Source organism: Penicillium oxalicum, chromosome II, assembly GCF_001723175.1.
Source record: "Penicillium oxalicum strain HP7-1 chromosome II, whole genome shotgun sequence".
In the NCBI taxonomy this organism is placed as follows: Eukaryota; Fungi; Ascomycota; class Eurotiomycetes; order Eurotiales; family Aspergillaceae; genus Penicillium; species Penicillium oxalicum.
The window spans coordinates 4,363,351-4,390,492 of NC_064651.1; the positions used below are offsets into that span (position 1 = coordinate 4,363,351).

Below are 27,142 nucleotides of genomic sequence, written 5' to 3' on the forward strand. Positions count from 1 at the left end.
AGAGCGTAAGTCTCCAGTGCGCACGTGCTAATTGTACACTGTTTGTCAGGACTTAGCCAAAGACGAAAAGGTTGGGGACATTCAATCGCCCCTGATTGAAGATGCAGGGGCACCTCCAGGTGGGCTCGCTGCTTTCATGAAGTAGATCCATCAAGGTGGAAAAAGCTTGGTGGCATGTACCCATGCTGAATCAAACAATCTGTTCAACTGTCCTTCATGTGCAGATCATGACGATGTGGGTGCCCTCCTGACATGGTCACCTTGAACGGAGACTCAAACTCAAGAGATGTGAGCATCCATTTGTTCCGAATTTCTTTCATCAGTCGAGGATACCCTTCATTTCTTATTTCATCTAGCACCCTTGCAATGAGAAGCATGGGAGCAAAGGGTGGACACCACATGCAGAAGCATTGGGAAGCTCTGCTCTCTCAGAGGGTATGAAACTGTTCTTTGAAGGCAGGTGTAGGCAGATGGTTCGTGCATACAGAGCTCATAGATCACCAAATCAGCAGACGGACAGCCCGCAGTTTAATGACTGCGTATACAACCTCGGCCAGAGTACCGGCGATGCTGGACCGCAGTTGCTACCCGTTTAGATGTGTGGCGGGGTGCGACCGACATTCCTGCCGAAGTGTGTGGTTTGACTCGAAGAAAGCTTTCTGGTTCCGTCAGTCAATCATTGTTCTAAAGGAATCAAGTCCAGCCTCACAACCCCACGATTCTCCAAACCTAAAAGTCGTCACCCCGCATACAAATCACGGAGGTCCAAGATGTTGGTGGCTGTAGGAGCATGCTATTTGGATACGATTCTCACGTGTGTCAAGCGCCAGGTCCATCTTACCCACCGCGCGAAAAAACAACCTGCCACGCTAACTCCATGGATCTGCCAGAACATCTCACTACCCTGAAGAAGATGAGAAGTTACGGGCATCCAGTGTGTCTCGTCGAAGAGGGGGCAATTGTCCAAATACACTTGAAGTATTGGCCCAATTGGTGTCGCAACAGGACGCACAGGACCAGCTTCGCCTGGGACTGATCACAGTTCTGCCAGCTCGATCATCGCCGGCCTCACAGCTGATCCAGTCCGAGTTGGGTTCACGCGTGAGTCTGGAACATTGTGTCTACCGTGAGGGATTCGAAGACCCAGCTTCATGCTACATTATCAGAAGCCAGTCCACCGGTAGCCGAACAATTGTCAATTATAACAACCTCCCAGACTTCACTTTGAAGGAACTTGAAGAGAAGTCTGACAGGCTTGGCTCTACAGCATCTTGGTTCCATTTTGAGGGCCGAATCCCTGATATAACACTGCTTACGATGCGTCACTTGCGCAGGCAATTTCCTTGGGTCAAAATTAGCGTGGAAATCGAAAAATCTGGTCGGTCCGGTCTTCAGGCACTCGCGGAAGAGGCAGATGTTGTTTTCTATGCAAAATCGTGGGCCTTGGTGAGTGACATCGTGGAGTGGCATAAGGCTCAAGTCAAGGTTGACCTATCGATCGGACAGGGCGCTGGGTATAAAACTGCGGAAGAATGCTTGCATGCTCAAGCTGCTCTGGCACCCAGTTCGTAGGTTTTTCAAATCTTTCAGGAGTAGGATCTGATATTGACCGCTTTCGCCCAGATCGTTACTGTGTTGCACTTGGGGCCAAGACGGCGCCAGTGCGCTGCAGCCCGCCAATGGAAACTTGGTGTACGCGCCGGCGTTCACAGTAGAGGGCTTCCAAGTTATCGAGTAAGCTACCCCAAAGATCAGGAGATGACCGATCGCTATTCACTGACAAGCCTCAGCCCTATTGGGGCCGGCGACACCTTTATTGCAGGCATGCTCTACGGGCTGACCTGCAGAGACACAGAATGGGGCCTTGCCCAGAAGCTCGCGTTTGCGACCCAGCTGGCAGGGATGAAGGTCTCCCAGGAGGGTTTTACCGGACTACACCGTGTACTGGTATCTATGAAGTGTCCTTTGTAACTCAGTAGCAGGAGATTATCACTTTAAAAATGGGTCCCCTACAATATAGACGACGGTCTCATGTTGCATTCCGAGCCGAAACAGACTCAGTGGGCATCTCCCTGAAATCCAGCCGAGTGCCAAGACCGCCAGCGGAATCGTTGAATGGCGATAAGAGCGGTCCCACGGGTACGACACTGATAAGAAAAGTCTTCACGTGATGCTAATCTAATTTCGGGCTTGAAGGATGGGGCGGTCAAGATCAAAAAATATTCTGCCAATAGTTTTTCTCGGGAGCTTCAATTGCAGAACTTTACCTCTTGCGTGACAAGCACAACCACATACAATCATGGCAGCAGTCTACAAAACAGTTTCCAAAAAGAAGGCGCGTCAGCAGGTGGAGGACATGGATGAGGACTCCGATGTATCCATGACTGAGCTTCTCGAGGACGCCGACGACACCACCGACAGTGAGGAAGAGGAGGAGGATGGAGTGGAGGACCGAATTGCTGAGGCGAGAAAGCAACTTGCAGCCGGACTCATGCCTAAAACCCGAGTTCTCATTCTGACCTCGCGCGGTGTCTCACATCGGTAAGTTTCTGATAGAATCGCGATTGTGCGAGGATCGTCAGGCTAATCTGTCTTCTAGTCACCGACACTTGATGGCCGACCTTTGCGCACTGCTTCCCCACACCCACAAGGAGACCAAGCTTGACACAAAGAAGAAGACCGCTGGCTACAACCTGTTGCTCAACTCCCTCGCCGATCTGCACTCATGCAACATGATCTTCTTCCTCGAGGCCCGCAAAAACGGCCAAGACCTTTACCTCTGGCTGTCCCGACCACCCAACGGACCCACGATTAAATTCCACCTGAACAACTTGCACACGATGGGTGAACTCGGTGCTGGTTTTGCCGGCAATTGCCTCAAGGGCGGGCGTGGTGTTGTTGTCTTCGATCGCTCATTCGATGAGCAAGGCCCGGACATGAGCGCTCCCGGCACTGAATACCGTGGTCTGATCCGGGAGATGCTGCGCGGTATCTTCTGTGTTCCCAAGCGTGGAGTCAAGGGCATGAAGCCCTTTGTGGATCGCATCATCGGTGTGTTCGGAGTAGATGGCAAGATCTGGATCCGCGTGTACGAGATTCGAGAGTCCGAGGCTGGAAAGAAGAAGGACGGCGAGGAGACTGCCAAGCCTACCCCCAGAGGAGCCGATGGTCAGCCCGAAATCTCCCTGGTCGAGATCGGTCCCCGCTTTGTCTTGACCCCGATTGTCATCCTGGAAGGCAGCTTCGGTGGCCCGGTTATCTACGAGAACAAGCAATACGTCAGTCCCAACCAAGTCCGCCGTGAGGCCCGCCTGGGCAAGGCCGGCCGTTACGCCCAGCGTCGTGAAGTGCAGACCGACCGCGTGTTCAAGCGCGCCGACTTGGGTCTTTCCGACAACTCATCGCGGAAGCCAGATGCGCTGGAGACGAGGAAGTTGTTCGCGTGATCCGATTGACCCTTTCATCTGCTTTTTGTGGAGGTCTGATTATTTTATATCTGGGTGACGATATTATTCATGGTCTGCTTGGGCGTCTGGGCAAAATATCTTGTAAACTTTTGATTTTTCTAAAAAGCAATTTGGCATTTTCCTCCCACTTTTCCCCCAGGCTTTTCTTCTTCTTCGTATCTTTACAAAGAGAAAAAAAATCGCTTTTGTATCGGGCAAGTCGATCTATTCACAGTCTGCTACAAATCTAGCGGAGGTCTTATTCACGTGGACGTAGCTTGTTCTCTGTGGTTTTTCAGGTCCGGCGACTGTCAACCCTGCTGCAACGGCTGATGGCCACAGGCCACTCAGCCCCTGGCAGTCTCCAGTGTGGAGCAGTGGAAGTGGGCCCGAGACGTCGTGGCAGCTTATCGGGTTTGCCAAAGCCTGTGATGCTCTCTCAAGCGCGCCAAAGAGAAAAGCTGTCTCCCCTGAACGCGGATAGGCAGGCGAGCTACATGACGACTTTCAGAGCTACGAAAGGTCTTTCACTCGGGCACGGGATGCTGATTCGTATCCGCATTACATTCATACAAATATCACGGGAAACCACAGTGACGCCCAAACCCTATCCACTAGTCATAGTACTAGCGACTTGGAGCAAACACACGGAGCGCGAAGAGCAGAAACAAACCTGAAGCAAAGGGTATGCCTGAATTTCGGTGGCGGCATCGCAGGACCCTGAAACGTATTCAGAAGGGGAGATAAAGGGGGCCATGCTGGGAGAGGGAAAAGAAAAGAAAAAAGAAGAAAAAAGGAAAAGGAGGTAGAAAGAGACATGTGTAGCAGCAAGTGATCAGAGCGAGAGGAAGCCAGCTCTTGCTGGCGTCAAAAGCGCCCCTTGCGCCTCGCCTGTTCTACCATACCAAAATTCTGCCGGTGTATCATCTTGACCTCGAATAACAGCCTCGCTCCCAGGTCATGGCCAGTTCAGAGTCACATTGTAGAAAAGAAGAGTCGTTGCAGTCGATTTTGTCGGCCTCTTTAACAGCAGCCTGGCTTCTGCTCGTTGGGCTGCGGGGTAAAATCGATAGTGCGACCTACAGGTGGGTTTGCGCTCGCCTCACCAGGTTCCAGAGCCTTGCTGGAAACGATGCGGTAGATTTCTTAATGGAGCTCGGGTCAGAGTGTTGTTCAAATGCGTGATCGCTTGGAGACGGTGGCGATGGTCCTACCTGTGAGAATGTTCTGGAAGGCCAGTTCAACGTTGCTGGCGTCAAGGGCGGATGTCTCGATGAAGGAAAGGTTGTTCTCGCCTAGTCAAAGAAATTTAGAGTTCTGATGGATGTGTGTGTGCGTGTGCTCGCGCGATCAATCTCGTGGCGGGGGACATACTGGCAAATTGCTTGGCCTCCTCTGTGGGGACCGCACGAAGGTGTCGCAAATCACTCTTGTTACCGACCAGCATGATGACAATATTTGAGTCAGCGTGGTCGCGCAGCTCCTTCAACCACCGGTTGACATTGTCGTAAGTCTGGTGCTTGCTGATGTCGTAGACGAGAAGCGCGCCAACTGCACCACGGTAGTAGGCTGAGGTGATGGCACGGTAACGCTCTTGGCCAGCTGTGTCCCAAATCTGTGCCTTGATGGTCTTGGAGTCGACCTGGATCGACCGAGTTGCAAACTCCACTCCGATGGTGGACTTAGAATCCAGGTTGAACTCGTTGCGGGTGAATCGGCTCAACAGGTTGGATTTACCGACACCTGAGTCTCCGATGAGAACCACTTTTGCAGGAATGTCAGTGAGAATGCCACATCCAGCGCTCTCGCGTTTAAATATCGAATTTCGAAGGCAAATTATGGGTCATGTAGCGAGAGATATCGAACGAGGCAAGGACGGTTTCCGAACATGATCACATTACCTTTAAAGAGGAACTGGTCTTTCATTAGCCCAAAAGGGTCATAAAACCGGAATAAAGGTGTAAACTTACATCATACTCGTCGTTGGCCATGTTGAAAATAGTAAATCAAAGGTTCAGAGGGCTGGTACGAGGAATGAGGGCAGGGTCGATGTGGGGAGATATGGTTGGCGACAGGAGGGAGAGATGATGTCCTCGGGCGGACCGTCTCCTGAATGCTCATGTCACGTGATCTGTTGGCCATTGGGATGGCCACTATGTTCTGCTGCCTTTCGCCGCTCGTGAACTCTGGTAATTTAAGATTACCCTAGGACAGCTTGCCTGGTACATGAAGACGCACGAGTAATTGTAATGATCCACTTGGATACAGAGAAGAGAACGTGCACTTATCGTGCAGCGAAAGTAAATACAGCCTTTATGCTGATATCATGTGGGGGGACTGGCCTCTTGAAGTGGACTTCGGGTGGCGAAGCGCTTCAACTTACAATTCTGAGCACATTGGCAAACACCAAGTAGAAGACTTCTTTTGAGGTAGTCTGAGCAGTCCGTTAAAGTCTTCTTTGATCCAATAACTCTTCCACTCCATAATAAGCACCTGGCTCTTAGTCAGGTTCTTGTCTGCCTAGAAATTTTCTCACTCGACATGGCAAAAGTTGGCCGTGTGTGATCGCAGAGGGGATCGTGCAGGTATATATCGCCGTTCGAGAAATCAACTCCCACAAAACTTATGGCCTGGACTTCCAAATCCGCCGACCTAATCCATTTAAAGAGTAGAACCTATATCCATTATGATATAGGTGAGTACCAGCACGAGTGGATTCCACAAGTACTAAAGCTAGATTCCATTCAGGCAGCAGCGCCAACACGTCAAATGTGACGCGCACTCGGCGGAGCTCTACCTGCGAGGTTGGAGTTCGACATGGAGACTGCAATTATGTTGCCTGCACGGTACCTGAGGTAGCACCCTGGGCTCCAGGTAGTCAACTCGTCTAGATGGAGTAGCACATCAGAAGTCAGAAAAGATCAGATCAGAATTCCTATGTATAGTAGAATACGGCTGTACAAGATGCCTGCTTCTTCTGGCTCCCTACAGTCCAAGGAGAGCATATGTTACAAAACAAATATGGAAGTCGGGTCTTTGCCGAGAAACCAAGAGGGCATCCAACTAGAACTTGGGTGGCACAAAAATCACTCATGCTCAAACGCATCCTCATCCTCCTCGAAATTGACCGGTTTCTCCACGCTGATCGCCGTACTGAGGACTGTCACCCCTGACATGATGATCGCCGCTACCGCAAATGGTAACCCGATCCATATCCAACCGAGCCCAAGACCCTCCACCAACAGTGTATTCGCCACTGGGCCTGCCACACTCGAGACCACAATGCTCAGCATAAGTGCAATGCTGTACACAGCGCTCACTTGACTGGGCTGCACGGCAGCACCAAGCAAGCTCATCAACAGCCCCGTCGTGCAACTTCCACATGCCATAATCAGCAAGCCCACAACCTCAACCGCTATTCCGGGCGCCACTGCGAGAACACCCAGTCCGAAGGAGACGAGGGCAACAGATACGATGGCGTACCGACGATCACGGACCCAAGGCGTCCACCCGCGCGGGCCTGCAAAGTATCGTGTGATAAAGGGGAGGAAGACAAGAACAACTAGTCCCTGTGCTCCTTGAGACAAGGAGAGAAGGACATTGCCGCGGCTGTAGGGCAGAGCGAATTTTGCGCGAGAGTACTGCATGCCAACCATAGTAAATAGGTCTCGAGCCGCAGTTTGCGGGGCGAAAACTGCGAGAAGCAACATCGCCTGTCGGTTTGAGGTCAGGGGAGCGAGCGTGCGCGAAATCCGGCCCCAGGCGGAGGAAACTGGCTTGGTGGGTTCTGCGGGGGTGTGTATATCCGAGTCAAACAGGGTCGTAGGAGATTCTGATGAGCCGGACGAATGACCGCCATCGGCCCGTAAACCTATGGTCTCGGGGATGAATGGAGTCAGCAGAAAGGTGCCCGCAAAGAGCATGACTACAGCCAGAACGAGAACCGCCCAGGTGTATCCGTTCTCCATCAGCGCGGCACTGATGGCCGGGCCACAAAAGCCTGCGAGTACGTCGGCCGCATGGAGGAACAAGAAGATCTGCGCTCGTTCCGCTGGCCTTGTCGTGTCGGTGACCATGATATGGACGAGGCTGGAGGTGACAGCATCACCACCGCCGAGGAAGAGAATGGCGCCTGACAGCCATACCCAACGTATATTTGCAAATTGCCAGTAACACACTGCCAGCACCCAACTGAGAGCGGCGCAGACGCCCGCTCCGCTGAGGACGAGCACACGCTTGCGCCCGACACGCTCGGCCAAGAGGCCGTACGGCACCGTGCAGACAAGAGCCGCAAAAACGGGTACCAGCTGCTGGTAACCACGAACCTGTGCTAGCTCTTTTTGTACAGCATGTGCTTTGCATCGATCGATCGTTGATCCGGGAATCTTGACAGAGGTCGAATTTCTCGCGTAGTATGCATTGCAGATCGCATCTTCCATGACTTGAGTCAGCGCTGCAGGCTGCAAATTGTCGCCCAGCATCATAATGAACGCAAAGACACATAGCAGGACCGTGGCCCGGTGCTGTAATCTAGATGCATGGCGCCCGTTCTGAGCATTTCCCAGGAGGAGTGGACTTGATTCTGAGGCATATTCAATTCCTTCCCGCTCCATCGACGCCATGATCTTGCTTTCCGCTATATGCCCGTTGAGAAGTTGTGGGGATGGTGGGCAAAGACTGGAGGTGGAAAGAGCTCGCTACCTCGAGTCTGGCGATAGAAGAGAGTCCAACAGGGCTGACAGTACCCCTGTTACTGAGTGGACATGAGCTAGCTTGTTGACGATAGCTAATAGGTCCGACGGGTGGAGGTACTTACCTATTAGTAAGGTTGGCTGGACCTGCAAGGCCAAAAAAAAAGGGAAAAAAAAAGACTTTGTGCATGATCAAAAGTTTCCCGGTGTACTTTAGTGAAACAGACCCATTCTATCTCCGGTCCCTGGTTTTACAAGCACGGATCTCTAGGCAGTCTAGGTGGTCGACGGGATGCGCATTGTTAAAATGGAAGGGTTCAACAGGGTACCGAACAAGCAGTGTATGCTCAGCCAGCATGATCGATCCTCCATTTGCGTCTACAGGGGGCGCGAGGCCTGTCAAGCACAGTTTCACTCTAAATCTTGATGATCCAGTACATCTGTCGAAGTTTCCGTATTACGCACTAAAGTTACGCGCTTTATTTACCATGTTTGAATCTAATGCATCAGTGAGGTGAATTTGCGATGCGTCCACAGTCCGGTGTCTAATTGTCCACAGTCCACGCACGATGCGAGCGAACAAGACCCACCACGTGGGAGATCCCGCCAATCGAGAGCACAATTGCCACCGGTGTATCAACAGGCACCAGGCACTGGCAGGCGGTGGATTCGTGTGTTCAGCGTTTTAGTAAATTGTTGGACATGAAATGATTTGTTGAAATAGGCAGCCGAGATGCTTCTAGTCGCACAAGAAAAGCCCTAGTCGTGATGAATAATGGAAGGTCTATTATAAGGGACCCCTCATGCACACCTGGTTGCATGCATGTATGCATGTTCGGTCCACTCAGAAACCTGGAACCCGAGCCCAAAACATGCTGTAGAAGGGAAAAACCTCACCCAAGGAAATTTTGACCATGACAGACCCAGATCGATCATCTGCAGTGCTACTCTCTATATGTTTGCTCTACACTATGGGTTTACCGAGGTTGTCGAGGTCCATCAGCTGAACCTGCTTGGTGATATGTCAGATACAAAATACTGCATCACAGGTACAAAGTAGCATGGGAAGTTGGAAATGACACCGAGCTAAAATCGCCATGGTCTGACTTACACAGCTGGTTTATCGGATTTTGACCGAGAACTTCGAAGTGACGCGCGTGGACAAGAGAGAATTAATTAAACCCAACGGAGCTGACACGAGCAGATGAACGTTGATGCAAGAGGACCCAGATTCAAGACATGCCTACCGAGAGGTCTGGCTGAGCCTGTAGAGCTTGGGCAAACCCCACTGTCCCCCGCTTTGCCTCCACAGGATAATTCACCTTTTCATGGGACGATTCTATGTATTTGGATCCGTGCTTCAAGTGGATATGTAATTTTCATCGAACGGGGTCTGTCTAGCGGAACTTCGAAGTAATTTCCTATTCCGTCATAGATCAAGACATATAAGGTAAAGTTCCTATTTTACTAGTCATTTGATAATTACCACCCTCTTGGTGCGCAATTGGAAGGCTTGTTTTTTATTTGAATTTTGTATTTTTGAAACTATTTGCAAAGATCTGACTATGTTCGAGGGTGAAAAGAGTCTTGCCAAGATCAGTCTCGAGCAATTCTGCCGGTTGTCATCCTCCTACGATCGAAAGTTCTTCATTTCAAGGGAGTCCGCTGCTCGCCACTGCCATCGATGGTTCCGCCCGCCGTGGCCGAATGACGGTCAAAAACGGGGCCGGCAGTGCGATGAGCAACACAAATCCCAAAAGGGAATTGCCCCAGCCGTACCCCAGCCGAGCGTACATGTACGGTGCCGCCACCGGCAGAAAGGCACCACCGACATAACGAAGTGGTAGGACGGCTGCGACGGCGGACGCCGAGCGATCACCAAAGATGTCCACGAGGTAATTCATGATGGGCGTGGTGCTGCTTGAGAGAGAGAATCCACACAGAAAGGTCGCGAGGGCCGGGACAATCCAATGCAAGCGCTCCTCCAGTGACCAACCGTATAGGAAGAGGCCAATAGGGAAGGCAATCATGGCCGGGAGGATGGGGATAAGGCGGTTCTCCGGGCGCGGAGGGACTTCAGGGTCCATTCGCTTAAAGGGCAGTCCGCGAACTAGGAAATAGTCGAGCGTAAATCGGCACATGAGTGCACCACTCAGAGTACCAAGCACTGAAAGGTCAGACGGGCCGCCAGTAGAAGAAGGACAATTGAGGCAAGGGATCACTTACTCATGGCAATGTATATCAGGCCCGACTGACTCTCCGTGAAACCATATGCTTCTTGGAAGACAGTAGCCATCGTCGCCGCGAGGAGGGAGATGTAGGCAAAGAGGAGAGCCAGATACAGACCCATCAATACGCCAACACGTGATTGACTGAGGATGATGAAAGGACGCACGGCGAGGAGAACCACTGCTTTCACTGTCGCAATGCTCCATCCTTGAAGGTACTTCTTTCGAGGTTCGAGGGCCTCATGACCTGAGCTGGTCTTGCTGAGTCTCTTGCGGCGAATGACAGGCACGTAGGACTCTTTCAAGACAGCAGCCATGATGATTGCGAGAAAGGCGCTGACTATGGCCATCAGCCAGAACGTCCAGCGCCAGTTCAGGCCCTGCGTGATATATCCACCCAGAATGGGACCCACGGCGGTCCCGAGAATGGGGATGAGACTTGTCAGCGACATGGCTGATCCCCGCTCTTCTTTGGTGAACAGATCGCCCGTGATGGCCGGGTTCAGGCAAATGGAAGAAACCGATGCACCGGCAAGGAACCGGAATACAATCACCATGGCGAAGCTATTACTAAAGCCGGCAATCATGGTGAAGATCAGAAAGGTGAAATTGAAGAAATGGCAGACGGGCATGCGCCCTATGCGCTCAGAAAGCGGACCAATATAGAGAGGTGCAATGACTTCTCCTAGGTTAGGCACCGTAATGAAAAACACCGACTGAAAGCCGTTGTAGTTGTTGAACTCTTGAGCCATTGCTGAGCTGGCTGGAGAGCAAATGACCAGCGACATATTCCTAGGAGCCTGACATCAACCTTGGTTCTTGTGATTGTGTTTCTAATTCGCAGATGGACGTACACCATGAGGGACATTAAAGACAAGATGATTAATACAAGCCATTTGCGCGTCTTTGTCCAGTTCTGTGGGAGTGCGGGATCGAGAGGATCTATTTCTTGCACCACCGGCGGGCCAGCTTCTTTTTCGACGCCAGCGGGGATGGGCTCGTCGGCCACACTGAGCGGCATTGGGTTGATTGCGCCACTGGATGCCATCGCAAATTTAACCCGTTCTGTTGAACCGAATCCCGAGGGCAGAAGCAGAAAAAAAAGAGTGTACAGAGGAGAAGAGGAGAAAATGCGAAGTCTAAAAACCTGACTGTCCGCACGTTGACCACCGGAGCGACTCCAAGTCGTCCATTTTGACCATTGTCCGAGGATGCAGTCTTCGGACAACGCCGCGAGAATCTCGGAAGCGTTTTCAGAGTTACACTCGGAGTGGGCCCTCTGCCATGGCGTCCCTCTTACGGGCATCCCCCGAGAAGCCTCAAACGACTACTATCCACAATTCCGCCCCCAGACCTGGTCTGGCTTGGACTGAATCAGCCGCCAGAGCGAGCCAAGTGTCTTTCATCGCCAGAATAACGGCCTTTTCATTAATCCCGGGGGAAGGGGCTTAGGCGATCTTCATCGTAGCCAAGAAGTGCCAGCTGAAGGGTTGGCGAAGGCAGCGGAGGTAGCGGAGGTAGCAATTGCTCCAGTATCTGCCGGTACCAACCAGGACCCCCTCGACAGGGACCAGAGTTGCAGTCTGGGAATTCTCTCGTTGGGTAAAAAATCGTCCAGTGACACAGTACTTTGTCGCTTTAAGATATGAGGAGAGGATCTGCCTGGCAGTTGGTCGGACCACCAGACCCTGTTTGCCAAGAATGAATCAGTCTGCTCATGGTCCCATCATTTCCATCCTCAATGCCATCAACTTACCAAACCCACTCACAGACGGGGGTGGCTATTCTACTGTCTGTTGCCAGACCTGCTTCAAAGACCTCCTGACCGTGTGGAAATTCAGGACGAAATTGATAGCTTTGAAGTGAGTGGCTCACCATGGCGCATCCAGCGTGAATTATGAGTCATTTTTGCAGGAGACCTTAACCCCGTTGTGGTTATAGCTTGTGTCATGCCCCTGGAAATGGACCAAGGTACTTTCCAGATCTGACCGCAAGTACCAGTAATTCCCCGTTCTGGTGATTCGGAAGGGGGGAAGTCCGGCCTCTTGGCAGCCTAATAAGAAATTGGCGAGGCTCGATGGACCCATCGAGCCGGGAATAAGGCGCCAAGACAGAAAGGTTGGCACAAGACAAAGGAGGACGACCCTATCAGGATCAACGAAGATGCCGACCAACGAGAGGGCGGTGCCGTATTTTGATGAAAGAAAATCCAGGAAATTAGAATAAAAAAGGCTCACAATATGCCTCCCCCGTAACCCTGCACCAGCTGCCGAATCTTAAATAGACGGGACATTACACACACCACACTCGACAGTCAAGAGTCGACATATGAGAAAACAGGACACTCCAAGTAGCCGCCAAAACCACACTGTGTTAATTGAATGTGAAAAGGCATCTTGACGATTGTCCCCCAAAAGGGTTTCATCCGGCTTACCTGTGGGGGAAATTCCACAAGTCATTGGCCTTCACAGTCGAGCTTTTCGATCCACCTTCAGCAGCGGCACCACAGTCCAATCATTCCCGCAAAGGGTAACGTAGATCCGCACCGCGCCGTGCAGCCCCACCTAAAGCGACCATCCATCACATAGGTATCCACTTGTCTATCTACAGCATGTCATCCATGGTATAAATTACGAATTAACCGCCACAACTAGTCAAATGCTCTCGTTGACGAGATTAGATTGCCGCATAGCATCCCTGTCCCCAGGTCTGAAGAAGTGGATGGCTGCATGATGGATTTCATCTATAAAACTGACTGGACTTTAAGAGGACACTGTTAGTTTGATCGCTGTTGTTATGGGAGTCTGTGGATGGAAAGAATAAAGCAATTTGTCCGTTTTAGATACGAGATCGGCAGTGCTTTCCCCAGGAAATCGTGTCAGAGACTAAGAATGCTCGAATGGTCATTCTTTCTACATTTAGTCTCATGAGCAAAACACAATCAAACTTCAATGTAAAGCAATCATGTAAGACTGTGGTCGAAACTGGAGAGTTTAAACGAGAGCTTCACAGGTGGTATAATTCTTTTTTTTAGGTAGTATTTTCGAGGTGCCCAGCTCCGTGCAGGTTTACGTGGTGAGTGGGTCGAAATCAAGTACTGTACCCGATACCTTCATACGTAGTGCTCACTTGTCACCCACTACTACCTCGGTAGCTACTTGGGCAGATTTTACACCACTGAAGAATCTTCACAGACTCAATGGATGGGACCCCGAGTCTCCACAGCGGACCGGCCCCCAATTGACCTACACTGCTATGCCCGCGGTGAGGACTGGATGTTTTGTCCTGGCACGTTTTACTGTTAAGCTTGGTATATACTGTACGTCGTATCAACGTATTCAACACTAAGGTATTACTGAATACAGATCTGTTCTGCAGCTGGTTGCTTGGGACAGAATTTTGCCTCAGTGGAGTTGCACACATATCAACACGGGTTGGAAGTGAGCCCATACCAGCCTGGGCCTTGGTTGGTGGTCTATATCTCTCTCCTCGAGCTTGTGTGCATTTGCCTCGTCCCATTTCTATTGAAAGAATTCGAGTACACTCGATGGTATTGCCATACAAAACAGGAGCCAAGCGATACCTTTCAGACTAATTCATGCATTTCGTGGGCATCTCCGTTCTGTGCGACTCAATCTATAGGTTTGAAGGCGGAGGCCCGGAACGGGGCTCGCTGAATCAACATCTGATGCTTTTGGTGGATAATGTATTGCTTACGATATTGATACAAATTTCACAGCGGTAGAAAGAGCTTGAAGAAGCTAGTGTGTTTCATGGGATGATGATGGACTTCACCAAAGATCTAGGTCTTCCAGTCTGTGTGGATAACCTGCTCGTTACTGGGTCCTAACCTTAGGCCGTGCATTAGGTCTTACAAGATCCATAAGCACAAGGTAGATCTATTGACGAGACAAGAAAGTTCTTGACAGCAAGTGGAAAGATAGGCGTCAATGAGAAGGAAAGCGGGAGTTGAGTAGCGCTGGTGGCCACATTCAGAGGAACTATATGAATAGCTCAAAGGACTCTCTGAGCACAGCGTCTGATCAAAATTCTCTCATTCTACCTTCATACCTCTAGACAAGAAGAGCCAAGTCTGTCTAGCTTAGGCAAGCTCTCATCAATCTCCATTTCCTTTTAAAATGATTGTGTTGCCTCAATCACACACACTGGCAGAGCCCGCTTCTCTGCTAAGTGGTGCTCAACTACCAGTCGATTCCACCACAACCACAGCTTTGCAGGAAGCTGTTTCCAATCTGTCGTCCCAAAATCATCTGTCCAGCAGAGCAGCTTCACATATGTCTCAAGAAAGAGTTTGCATCTTCAATGAGTCCCTCCAAGACTTGGGACCCGAGGCCTCAGATAAAGCCCAGGTCTGCGCATCTTTGGCTATTCTTCTTGCTTCACACGGGTTCAGACCAGGGATTGGCATAGTCTCCCCCACATCTGGAGCGATCATTGACACGGTCTTGGCCCCTGTTGACTGGAGCTTGCATCTGGGAGATCTTGTTGGCGAGGTCCAAGCCCAACTACTAGGCCATGCTGAGAAGGCAGCAAGCAATGAAAAAACCTCCACGATGACTTGTCTGTTTACTATCACCCGTGAGGAAACTCCGACTGAGAGTATCTTACTTGAATGTCAATTGAAAAAAAACGCGGTGATCGTCAACAATGTTGGACATTATGGCCCTGCCGACAGAGCATATTCCGTTCAGCTCATGAGACAATACGAGTATCTTCTTCGCGAGGTCTGCTCACCAGGAAGCAATGGCAAGCCTCTTGTCGATCTAAAGCTCGTCTCTATTAAAGACCTCAGGCAGATATGGGCTTGGAATTCCTATGTTCCGCCAAGCATTGAAACCTGTATTCATGAAACCTTTATGAAGCGAGCACGGCTACATCCTGATCTATTGGCTGTCTCAGCTCATGACGGCGATTTGACGTATCAGAGGCTAGATGAGCTTTCCACTCGTCTCGCCCAGGCGCTCCTTCAAGACGGTGTCCAGCCCAACAGCATTGTCTTGATTCTCATCGAAAAGTCCCAATGGGTTCCTGTGGCTCAACTGGCAGTCATGAAGGCCGGCTGCGCCTCCACCGTGCTCGATGCGTCTCTCCCATTCCAGCGACATCAAGCCATTGCTCAACTGACCCAACCATCCGCCATCTTGACTTCGCCCGCATGCGAAGAGAAAGCCAGTGTATTGTCCTTGCCCTGCCCTCAATTTATTCTGCAGGAGGACTTGAGCCAGCATTGGCCAACTGCCCAGGCAGATTGCCTGCCTACTGTCAGCCCCTCTGCCTGGCTGTACATAGTATTCACCTCCGGTAGTACCGGTACCCCAAAGGGCGCTATCATAAGCCATGCCAATTATGCTAGCGCCGTTGCTCACCAGCAGAAGGGGCTAGACTTCCGCGAGTTCGATCGTGTTTTTGACTTTGCATCGTATGCATTTGATGCCGCCTGGTGTAATATGATTCATGCCATGATGATCGGAGGGTGCCTTTGCATCCCATCCGAGGAAGAAAGAAAGGCGGATGTGGCTGCCGCGCTCCGCAAGTACCAAGTCAACTATGCTGTTCTCACCCCTTCGGTAGCATGGTTCAGTGCCGCAGAGCTTCCTGACAGTCTCAGAACTTTCCATTTTGGCGGTGAGCCGCTTAAAGCCGCATTGGTTAAGGAGTTATCGACCAAGTCAACTGTTATCAACGCCTACGGCCCTGCCGAATGCTCGACAGTCAGCACTGCTATCGTCGCTGATCCAAATGATCCCAACGACCCAACCATTGGTACCGGAATTGGTGCCTGTGCCTGGGTTGTTAAAGCAGATGGGACTGATCTGGTTCCGATTGGCGAGATAGGAGAGCTGTGGATGGAAGGTCCCATCGTTGGTCAAGGTTATATGGGTAGCCCGGAGAAGACTGCTGCGGCCTTTGTCGATAGTCCGCTATGGCTGCTTCGAGGCTGCCCGAGCCTCCCGGGTATGAAGGGCCACACTGGTCGTCGTGGACGTCTTTATCGCACAGGAGACCTTGTTCGGTACAGGCAAGACGGCAACATTGAGTTCGTGGGTCGCAAAGACTCTCAGGTGAAGATTCGTGGCCAACGTGTGGAGTTGGGGGAGATCGAATACCATCTGCAGTGCGCTTTGTCTGAAGAGGCAAAGGCTGAGAATGTGCAGATAATTGCAGAGGTGATCAAGCCAGAAGGAAGCAACGTTTCCACTCTTGTGTCCTTCCTATTTCTTCATGCCAGTTCAAGAGCTTTGTCCTCTGATCCGCAGTCCATTCTCCATAGCGCTCTTCAGGGATTTGAAGACAGGCTCTCTGCTGCAGTGCCACCATACATGGTTCCATCCGCTTTCTTCATCATTGAGGATGTACCCATGACTCCTACGGGCAAGGTGAACCGTCGGCAGCTTCGCGAAGACGGTCCAAAGTTGTACTGGCAACAGCTGGGTTCCGAATCTCATGCGGAGGAAATCGAGGAATCTGAGATGGAAGGCAAAATCCGCAAGATCTGGAGTGAGGTTCTCAACCTTCCACTCGCGAAGATCGACCTCGATGGGAAATTCACACGTCTCGGGGGCGACTCTATCACAGCCATGCAGATAGCTTCGCGCTGTCGCTCACAGAATGTTCTCATCAAAGTCGCCGATATCTTGAAGCTTCAGACCATCCGTCAGCTTGCTCAGGTTAGCAAGCCCATTCGGGAAAAAGTGATCAGACACGAAACAACGGCTGAGGATGGCAAGGCTTGGCCCTTGACCCCTATTCAAGAGATTTTCTTTACCAATAACCCCGATGGGGTTAACCACTACACTCTCAGCTACGTCGTTAAGCTGACAAGGTCCACGACCCGCCAGGAGTTATTTGATGCACTCATGGCTATCACTACCCGTCATAGTATGCTCCGTGCCCGCTTTCGCAAGGTCGAGGGTCAATCGACGTGGGAGCAGTGGACGGCGCCCCCAGGGCCCAATGAGTTCCTCCTGAAGGAGCATGACTTTGTGAGTGTTGAACACATGCAAGATATTGTCAACGAGCGTCAAGCCGGTCTTGATCTTGTCAATGGTCCCGTGTTTGCGGTGGACGTCTTCAATGCCGCGAATGAGGCCCAGACCGTCCTGATGAGCGCGCATCATGTCATCATGGATCTTGTTTCCTGGCGCATTGTTTGGCATGAGCTTGGACTGCACTTGTCTGGTACCACGTCAATACCCCAGCCAGCATTATCCTTTCGTGACTGGTGTCGTCTGCAGCAGGCAGAGGGCGAGAAACTTGACCCAACGGCTGTCTTACCATTCGAAGTCCCCCCTCCGAATTTCGATTACTGGGGTGTGCGACCAGACGAGCTGTACTTCAAGCATTCATGTTTGGATATCTCTGTGATTGATGCCGAATCGACAGCGCTGCTTCTTGGCTCAAGTAACGACGCACTGCGCACTGAGATCCTTGATATCCTGGTTGGGTCCCTCATTTATTCCTTTGCTCAGATCTTCCCTGATCGTCGCCCGCCCTCAATATTCTTAGAAGGCCATGGACGGGAGACCATCACTGGAATGAGTGAAGAGGATCTCGATCTGTCCGAAATCATTGGCTGGTTCACTTCAATCTACCCAATCGACCTCGGGGAGAGGTCAGGCAGTATCTTTGATCTCATAAGAATTGCCAAGGACGTCCGCCGCAAGGTACCTGGCAAGGGTCGTCCTTATTTCGCCTGCCGCTTCTACAACGATGCAGGAAAGAAGGCTTTTGAAGCGCACAAGCATGTTGAGCTGATTTTCAACTACCGAGGCTCATTCCAACAGCTGGAAGATACGCGGTCGATATTTAAAATTGAAGACAGAAAAGATCGTGACGTTTCGATTCCTGGTGACGGCCCTGGCTACCTTCGTCCATCGCTGGTAGACATGAACTTGGTTGTTCAAGAGGGCAAATTGCAAATTTGGACAAGATCTCATCAACGCATGCCCCATCACGAAGCAGTCAACCGCTGGGTGAGCCTATATGCCACCACTCTCCGGAGTGTGGCGCATCAACTTGCTTGCCAGCCTGCCACCTTTACGCTTTCCGACTTCCCGCTACTAGATGTCTCTTATTCGAGTCTCCGGACCCTTCTGACTGAGCAACTTGCAAGCAAGGGGATTGAAGAAAACACTGTGATGGATATCTACCCATGCGCGCCAGTTCAAGAAGGTATTTTGATGAGCCGCAGCAGTGGATCAGCCTCATACCACAGTACTTCTATCTGGCAGGCGTCTTCGACTGGCTCTACAGTGAGTGCTTTGCGTCTTGCAGCAGCTTGGGACAAGGTGGTATCTATGCATCCGGTTCTCTCCAGTATTTTCGAAACCAACCCCGACACAGGTCGATTTGTGCAGGTTGTCCTGAGCCAGCACAACAAATCAACGATTCACCGCGCTGCTGCTTCTGAATCTGCTGTCGATGCAATACAGCAGATTTCTATCGTCGAACAGTCAGCTTCGCAGCCTGAATGTTTCTTCACAATCTGTGAAGATGACAAAGGTGAAGTTGCATGTCGACTTGACATATCGCATGCGCTCATGGACGCTCTTTCTCTTCCTGTCATAGTGCAAGATCTTGAGCAAGCGTATGTGAAGAATGCTGTGGCCTTACGGACACCATTCCGAGATTATGTCGAGTACCTACAGCGCGCATCAACTTCGGAAAAGATGCGCTACTGGAAGGGGTATCTCATGGACATTGAGCCCTGCCTCATGCCGGGTGATAGGCCATCAAATGACTCCACCTCCGAGTATAAGATGCAGTATGCATGGAGCACCATCCCGGCGGTTGATACTGCATTCATTGCGGAAACATGTCGAGCACACGGTATAACCCGTTCAGCGTTTCTTCACACAGCCTGGGCACTTGTGCTCTCGTACTTCACAGGTGATCGACAGGTCTGCTTTGGCTATGTCTCCTCTGGTCGTGACTATCCTATCGATGGGATCGAGAGCATTGTTGGTCCGCTGATTAATATGCTTGTTGCCCGTGTTGATTCAGACCAGCCGTTGTCTACGACAATGCAAAGCATCAGCAGCTACCACATTGAGCACCTCGAGCACCAGCATGTCTCGCTCGCGGACATTCAACACGAGACCTCTACCAAGCAGTTGTTCAACACGAACATAACTGTGAGAGAAGACCGTAGCAGACCACCACCCAAGGATGGTAGTATGCAGCTCCTTGAACTCGTCGAGGAGGACCGCCACGAGGTAAGTATTCATCGCCTAATATTCTGCTCGAACGATCGTTTTCTAACTTGGACAGTACGATGTTGTTCTGGCTGCCGCAGTCAAAAACGACGATACGGAAGTGGCCATCCAATATCGCACTGACTTTATGAGCTCAGAGAACGCTCGCGGGATGCTGGATATCTTGCGGAGCGCCATTAAATTCCTCGGCTCAACGCTGAACGCACACGGGTTATCTGGCACTGCAGTTTCCTCTGATTCATTGTATAGTGCCTTCTTCAAGAGCACGTTTGGAACAGATGAGGCATCAGTTCTCGCAGTGTGGAATGCACACTTCGAAGGCATCGAAGCTGATGCGCATTTCCCGTCTTCCCCCAACGCTTCTCACAAAGTGCAGGCCAATTCTTCAACATCGTATGAGATCCAGCAATTGGAATGGCGCTCTGGTCACAAATCATCCACTCAAGTCCTCGCATCATGGGCCGTCTTGCAAGCTTGTCACGGAAATTCATCCGATGCTTTGTTTGGTATCTCCACTGCGTCTACTGACCGTGAATTTGTACAAATGGGAGAACCCGCACCGATGCGGATCAAAGTCGACCTCTCCCAGACCCTGTCCTCCTACCTTGACTCTGTCCAGTCAACCGAGGAGAGATGGTTAGAGATGCCGCCGCTTTCTCCTCTTGTACTTGGGAGACTCAACACAGCTTCGAGGATTGCATGCGACTTTCAGACTGTATTGACAATACGAGAGGCTCCGATGGGCACTCACGAACTGTCATGGAATTTCACTTCAGTCGAGGCTCGAGCCTTGCGTCTTGATGTGACTATTCACGGTTCTAAATGCTGCATCACTGCGCACTTTGATGAGCAGGTCATCAGTGGCAAAGAATTGACACGACTCTTTTCTCGGTTCGAGACAGTAATCCGCCAGATTACATCTCCAGTCAACAATGTTTCTACCCTAAACGCCATCAACATTGTCAGTGAGGAAGAGAGCAAGCAGATTTCCGCCTGGAACCAGACGATCTATGAGAGCGTTCAAGCTCTAGTTCATGAAAAGATTTTACGACGAGTTCAGGAACAACCAAACTCCCTTGCTGTGTCTGCCTGGGACGGGAATCTCACCTACCGACAAATTGACGAGCTGTCAAATCAGTTGGCAAATTCGCTGATCAGCTTTGGAGTTGGTCCGGATGTCATCGTCCCTCTTTACTTCGAAAAGTCCATGTGGATGCCAGTCTCCGTACTATCAGTGATGAAGGCTGGAGGGGCGAGTGTGATGATCGACAGCACGCAACCGATTGAACGAGTCCGTGGCATAATTAGCCAAGTCAATGCGAAGTTTATTCTCGTTTCGAGGCAAAATTCGCCTCAGGCTGTCGAATTTGATGGGGTCCAACACCTGGTGGTAGATCAGGAGTCAGTCGATGCCTTACCAAGCTCAGAATCAGCGATCTCTGTGCAGAACGCAGTCAAGCCCTCAAATCTGCTCTACGTGTCTTTCTCTTCGGGCAGTACCGGAAAGCCCAAAGGTGCTTTGATCACACATTCGTGCTTTGCATCCGCTATCGAGCACCAGCAAATGTCTCACAAATTCAGCCCCGGTCAAAGAGTGTTCGACTTTGCTTCGTACGCTTTTGACGTTAGCTGGTCTAACCTGTTACATTCACTTACTTCAGGCAGCTGCCTGTGTATTCCATCGGAATATCAAAGGCGAAATACGCTCCAGGAGTCTCTTCGGGAGAGCAAGGCTACTCTGCTCGATTCTACGCCTTCTGTCCTCCAGCATCTCGACCCTGAACAGCTCCCCGATTTGGAGCACGTCATCATGAGCGGAGAGCCATGGTCTGAAGAGAACTTTGGCACCTGGATCGACCTGAAGAACGTGATGAATAGTTATGGCCCACAAGAGTGCACCATCAAGACTAGCCTGGTCCGCGTCGTACGGGGTATGACGCCTAACTCTATTGGCGTTGGGTTGGGCCTGAACACATGGGTGGTCCGAACCGATGGCAGCGATCTCCTCGCCCCAATCGGTTCCATTGGTGAGCTTTGGCTTGAAGGGCCGCAGGTGGCTCGCGGCTACATCGCAGACGAGGCACGGACTGCGACTTCTTTCGTCATGAGGCCAAAATGGACCCAGCCAAATGAGCAACCATGCAGATTCTACAGAACAGGAGATCTTGTTCGATATGAGCAAGACGGGGCATTGGTCTTTGCCGGTCGTAAGGATTCCCAGGTCAAAATCCGTGGACAGCGCACAGAACTTGGAGAAGTTGAGTACTTTGTTCAGAAGGCTATGCTTGAGAGTGACTTCCGCACTCAAATTGTAGCGGAAGTCTTCAAGCCTCACAAAAGTGACAACGCAATCCTGATCGCCTTCTTGATGACTGAAGAAAAGGAATCTTGGCACAAGCTCTCTGATGTCAACGAGAAGCTTGCAACTATGGTCCCAGAATATATGATTCCGATGGCTTACATTTCAGTTGACGAGTTTCCCTTGACTGCGACCGGAAAGATACACCGCATGTCCCTCCGTACAGCCTACGCAGAGAAAACGTTGGAACAATTGATTGCGCTTGATGTGCTTCACAAATCTTCCCATCGAGCTCCAGTCACTGCTTCCGAAAAACTCCTGCAAGAGCTATGGGCCGAGATCTTGAAGATCGATACAACAACAATCTCGGCCGAAGATAGCTTCCTTCGAGTTGGAGGTGATTCATTGGGAGCGATGCAGCTCGTTGGTGCGCTGCGCAAACGAGGTTTCAGTGTGGAATTCGGCGATATCTTCAAGCAGCCCAAGCTCAGTGCTCTTGCGACGCTTCTTGAGTCCGACCGAGCTGTCAAGAAGAGTACCAATTTTTCAGTGGTGCCTTTCTCACAGATTGAATCGGAATACCCACGCGACGAAGCAATTGAGCAAATCGCACGTCTTTGTGGCCTGAAACCTGAATCTATCGAGGACGTATTCCCTTGTACGCCGTTGCAGGCTGGTCTTCTAGCTGAGACTGTCAGACGTCCCGGGAGCAATGTGCTTACAGAAACATGGGCGCTCAAAAAGGGCATCGATTCACGCCGTCTTTCCTCCGCCTGGGAGAGGGTGATTCAAGCGCATCCTATCCTCCGGACGAGAATTGTTGATATGGGCACCAAGGGCCTTGTCCAGGTTGTCGTTCGCTTTGACAGTGAATGCCAGAAAATCAGGGACACTGCATCGGGGGCAGAATTTGGTCTTGGAACGCCTCTGCTCCTTTATGACATCTCCGAGTCTTGCTTTTCATGGAAGATCCACCACGCTGTCTACGATGGATGGTCTATGCCACTCATATTCGAGGCACTGTTTGAGGGCTACACATCAGGAGTCGTTGCTGATGCTCCTCCGTTCCAGGCTTTCATACAATACATCAACCAATCCAGCCAAGAGGAAGCGGCGCAATTCTGGAAGGGCCAATTTGCTGCTTTTGATGCGCAAAATTTCCCTGTTCTTCCTTCAAAGACCTACAAGCCGAGATGTGACAAGCACTTGGAGCTCGAACTCAAGGACATCAGACCCGACGGCGACTTCACAACATCAACAAGAATCAGGGCGGCGTGGGCTCTGCTCTTGTCAAAGATCACAAACTCTTCAGATGCTTCTTTTGGAGCAACTGTTTCGGGCAGACAGGCAGACGTCTATGGTATAGAGCAAATGACTGGCCCTACCATGGCCACCGTACCATTGAGAGTGGCAATTGACCACACCAAAACAGTCCGTGAATTACTTCAGCAGGTACAGTTGCAAGCAGCGGAGATGATGCCGTTCGAACAAGTGGGCATTCAACAGATCCGACGTCTCAGCGAAGATTGCAATCTGGGTTGCCAATTTGGATCTCACATGGCCATTCAATATGGAAGTCACGGGGACGTGAAAGAAAAATTGTTTGATTCGGCCCCTGGAGCAACTGAGGCTGAAGCAGATCCTTTCAAACTGTACGCAATCTGTCTCGAGTTCGTGCTTGAAGCAAACAGTCTCCGGATCCTGGCCAGTTTCGACTCCAATGTTGTATCCCCAGCCTATTTCTCCCGACTCATGGCTCGATTCGAGAACATTATCAGGCAATTCTCTGTCTCCGATAAATTGACAGGTCCAGTGGCTCTTCTCGATACAAGCAGCGCACGGGATCGAGAGCAGATTTGGAGTTGGAACGATGTCTCTCTCGAGGAGTCGAGCGAAACAATCCACGAAATCTTTGGCAAGGTAGCCGCCAGACAGCCAGATGCCCCGGCAGTCTGCTCATGGGACGGTGACTTTACATATGCCGAGGTTGATGAGCTGTCCACCCGAATCGCCCAGGATCTGCTCCGAGCCAATCTTCCCCAGAGCGGCCAGCGCATCGTACCGCTGTTCTTCGAAAAGTCGAAGTGGACCTCCGTCTGCCAAATTGCCGTTATGAAAGCCAACGCCACGTGTCTTGCGATCGATGTTACACTTCCTGATGGCCGCTTGAAGACAGTTCTAGACTTGGCCCAGCCCCATATTATTCTGGCATCTTCCGCCCAAGAGCACCAAGTCCGGAAATTGGCACCCCCAACAGCTCAAATCATTGTATTGGGTGACTCGTCTTTGCCCTCCTCGCAGTCATCTGAAAACATAAGTCTCCCGGTCGTCTGCCCCAAGACCTCGCTCTATGTCGTCTTCACCTCCGGTTCGACGGGTGTGCCCAAGGGTGCCATGATCAGCCACTCGAACTTTGCCAGTGCGCTCAAGCATGGGCAAAATGCGCTCAAATTTGGGCCTCGTACACGTGCATATGACTTTGTGTCTTATGCATTTGATGTCTCTTGGCTCAACGTGCTTTACACTTTTTGCGCAGGAGGCTGTTTGTGTGTGCCTTCTCAGTATGAGATCCGAAACGAGCCCAAGGAGGCGATTGCTCGCAGACGTGCCAATACTGCCTTCATCACCCCTACAGTTGGCAAACTGCTACATGGCGCTGAGTTGGAGGTCATAAACTATGGTGGTGAGAATTTGCCTCGTGATGAGATCGACTATTGGAAAGATCACGCGCAGATCATTCACTCGTATGGCCCATCAGAGTGTACGCCAATTTCCGTCTCCCACGTGCTTGATCCTACACGCAGCCGAGTGATCATCGGAAAAGGTCTTGGTGTACGGACTTGGATTGTTGAGCCGGAGAGTGACGGCTCTCTCGCAGCCGTTGGTGACGTTGGTGAGCTTTGGTTAGAAGGGCCCCTGGTTGGCCAGGGATACATGAATGATCCGGAGAAAACGAATTCGGCGTTTGTCAAGGATCCAGAATGGCTGCTTCAGGGAACTCCAGGGTTCTCCGGCCGCTCTGGCCGTCTGTATCGAACAGGCGATTTGGTCCGTTACGAAGAAGATGGTAACCTGGAGTTTATCGGGCGGAAAGATGCACAGATCAAGATTCGTGGGCAGCGAGTGGAGCTTGAGGATATTGAGCATCACGTCCTTGCTGCAATTGGAGAGGACATCGCAACTCAGGTCATCGTGGACATCGTTACGCCCTCCGGCTCGACTCAACCTACGTTAGTCGCCTTCGTCGAACTCAAAGATCAAAATGTGATCCCCGGGACGCCACAAGCGCAAGCATGCGCGCGCGACATTGCAGCTTCGTGCAATCACAATCTATCTGCTACAATGCCCAGCTACATGATTCCAAACGCCTATCTCATTGTCGATAGTGTTCCGGCTACCACCTCCGGCAAGGTCGATCGCGGAAAGCTCCGGCGAGCGGCCATGTCAATCCCCAAGGAAGAGCTTCTTCAAACACACAAGGGCGATAGGCGCGCCCCCGCTAGCCCGGAGGAATTGACCCTGCACAGTCTTGTTGCACAAGTGTTGGCTTGGGACGAAAAAAGCTTCGGAATGGACGACAACTTCATCCAGCTTGGAGGTGATTCAATCAGTGCCATGAGATTGGCTGCACTAGCTCGAGAAGCAGGCCTTTCTCTGACAGTCAAGGACATCCTCATGCAGGATCGAATTTCGGACTTGCTGACATTGAAGCATCAGTCGGACTCCCAGTTAATGACCCAGTACTCAAGGTTTTCTTTGCTTCCGGCTGGGGAGACTGATCAATACATCGAGAGGGAGGTGCTTCCCCGGATTTCACAACAAGGTCAAGGTCGTCTCATCGATGTATTGCCAGTCACAGACATGCAGGCGGCCTACCTCCGGGACAACGTTTGCAAGCCTCGCCGGTCTTGGTTCTATCATTTCATTGATTTTGCCAAGGTGGATTTGAACCGCCTTACCTGGAGCTGCGCACAATTGGTTTCCCACTGTGAGATTTATCGGACTGCGTTTGTTGAATCTTCGGATTCGCACATGCAAGTCATCTTTGAGTCGTGGGAGCCCAGGGTCTCGGTGATTGATGGTGTCGAGTGTATTGAAAGCGCATTCAATCAGCTTGTGACTGACGAAGTGAACTCACCCGCGATCCTCGGTGCCCCTCTAGCCAACTTCCAGATCATTCGCCATCATGACGGAAAAGCGCGACTCGTTTTCAGCATGTCCCATGCTGTTTACGATGCAGTCAGCTTTGGCAAGACCCTCGAGATCCTGTCCCGCATTTACAATGACGCTCCTTTGCAGGACGCTGAAGCTTTCGGGCCGTATCTCTCCCACATGCAGCATTCGAAGGAAGCTAGTTTGCCTTACTGGCAGAAGGTCCTTCAAGGTTCATCCATCAGTCGGATTCCCTGCACATCCGCCGAGGCATTCCATGATGGGCCGCCTACTGTGCATGTCCGCACAATCCCGCTTCCGAATGTTCCCCGAGGTATTACACATGCTACCCAGTTCACCTTTGCTTGTGCCTCTGCTCTCAGCCAGATGACCGACTCTTTGGATATTGTGGTGGGCCGCGTTGTGTCTGGTCGCGCCGGGGTTCCCGGCGCTCTGCAGAATGCTGTGGGCCCCTGCCTTAATCGCGTTCCGGTCAGGGTCCAGGTGGATACCGAGAAACCAAGGGCCGAGCAGCTGGCGAGGCTTCAAGGGCAGCAAGCCGAAAGCTTGGCACATGAAACTGTTGGCTTCCGCGACATCATGGCGCATTGCTCCGACTGGGCTCGTGACGCCAAAGATTTTGGATGCTGGATTCAATATCAGAATGTTGACGAGGAGCCCGAGCTGGACATCCCGCACGCAGTGGGCAGACTGGGGAGCAAAGAGATGTGGGACATTCCCGTTGCAGCGGACTTCTTGGAAGTCTTTGCGATTCCCACTGCTGACAACACACTAACTGTCCGTGTCATTGGTGGCCCTGGCTACGAGATCGATGTCAAGAATATGTTGCTCGAGAAAGTGTGTTCTGAGCTGGGGTTGATGTAATCAGAAGAGTGAGCGGAGGAATGAGCCGGTGAGCCACAGGCAGACAAGACCGGGGTCTGAATTCCTGCAATGAAGTCTGTATTTTAGTCTTTTTTTTTAGTTTATAGTTTATGAGTACATGTTAAAACCTTTCTAGTCTGCTATATAGTAGTTGCAACTTTCTATCTTGGACTGCGAGCCAGAGCTGGACGGATTTGAGGATGGC

General features: G+C 51.2%; 6 protein-coding genes across 6 annotated transcripts; 3 read left to right on the forward strand and 3 right to left on the reverse strand.

Moving 5' to 3' along the window:
- Positions 1–770: 770 nt before the first annotated feature.
- Positions 771–1,971, forward strand: POX_b03377 (uncharacterized protein; the record flags this gene model as incomplete). The annotated part of the gene is made up of 4 exons (XM_050112274.1): positions 771–814; positions 891–1,568; positions 1,624–1,734; positions 1,791–1,971. The coding sequence occupies 4 exons, from the start codon at positions 771–773 to the stop codon at positions 1,969–1,971; spliced, it is 1,014 nt and encodes a 337-aa protein (XP_049972620.1).
- A 328-nt stretch (positions 1,972–2,299) lies between these two features.
- Positions 2,300–3,446, forward strand: POX_b03378 (Ribosome biogenesis protein BRX1; the record flags this gene model as incomplete). The annotated part of the gene is made up of 2 exons (XM_050112275.1): positions 2,300–2,541; positions 2,600–3,446. 2 exons carry the CDS (start codon positions 2,300–2,302, stop codon positions 3,444–3,446), a joined length of 1,089 nt encoding a protein of 362 aa, XP_049972621.1.
- Positions 3,447–4,469: 1,023 nt separating this feature from the next.
- On the reverse strand, positions 4,470–5,437 carry POX_b03379 (Ras-related protein Rab-11B; the record flags this gene model as incomplete). The annotated part of the gene is made up of 5 exons (XM_050112276.1): positions 4,470–4,591; positions 4,661–4,741; positions 4,821–5,210; positions 5,348–5,360; positions 5,417–5,437. The coding sequence occupies 5 exons, from the start codon at positions 5,435–5,437 to the stop codon at positions 4,470–4,472; spliced, it is 627 nt and encodes a 208-aa protein (XP_049972622.1).
- A 1,095-nt stretch (positions 5,438–6,532) lies between these two features.
- On the reverse strand, positions 6,533–8,068 carry POX_b03380 (uncharacterized protein; the record flags this gene model as incomplete). The annotated part of the gene is made up of 1 exon (XM_050112277.1): positions 6,533–8,068. The coding sequence occupies one exon, from the start codon at positions 8,066–8,068 to the stop codon at positions 6,533–6,535; it is 1,536 nt and encodes a 511-aa protein (XP_049972623.1).
- Positions 8,069–9,789: 1,721 nt separating this feature from the next.
- On the reverse strand, positions 9,790–11,413 carry POX_b03381 (uncharacterized protein; the record flags this gene model as incomplete). The annotated part of the gene is made up of 3 exons (XM_050112278.1): positions 9,790–10,304; positions 10,364–11,157; positions 11,220–11,413. The coding sequence occupies 3 exons, from the start codon at positions 11,411–11,413 to the stop codon at positions 9,790–9,792; spliced, it is 1,503 nt and encodes a 500-aa protein (XP_049972624.1).
- Positions 11,414–14,660: 3,247 nt separating this feature from the next.
- On the forward strand, positions 14,661–26,937 carry POX_b03382 (uncharacterized protein; the record flags this gene model as incomplete). Its single annotated transcript, XM_050112279.1, has 2 exons — positions 14,661–19,601; positions 19,657–26,937. The coding sequence occupies 2 exons, from the start codon at positions 14,661–14,663 to the stop codon at positions 26,935–26,937; spliced, it is 12,222 nt and encodes a 4,073-aa protein (XP_049972625.1).
- Between the last annotated feature and the right edge of the window lie 205 nt (positions 26,938–27,142).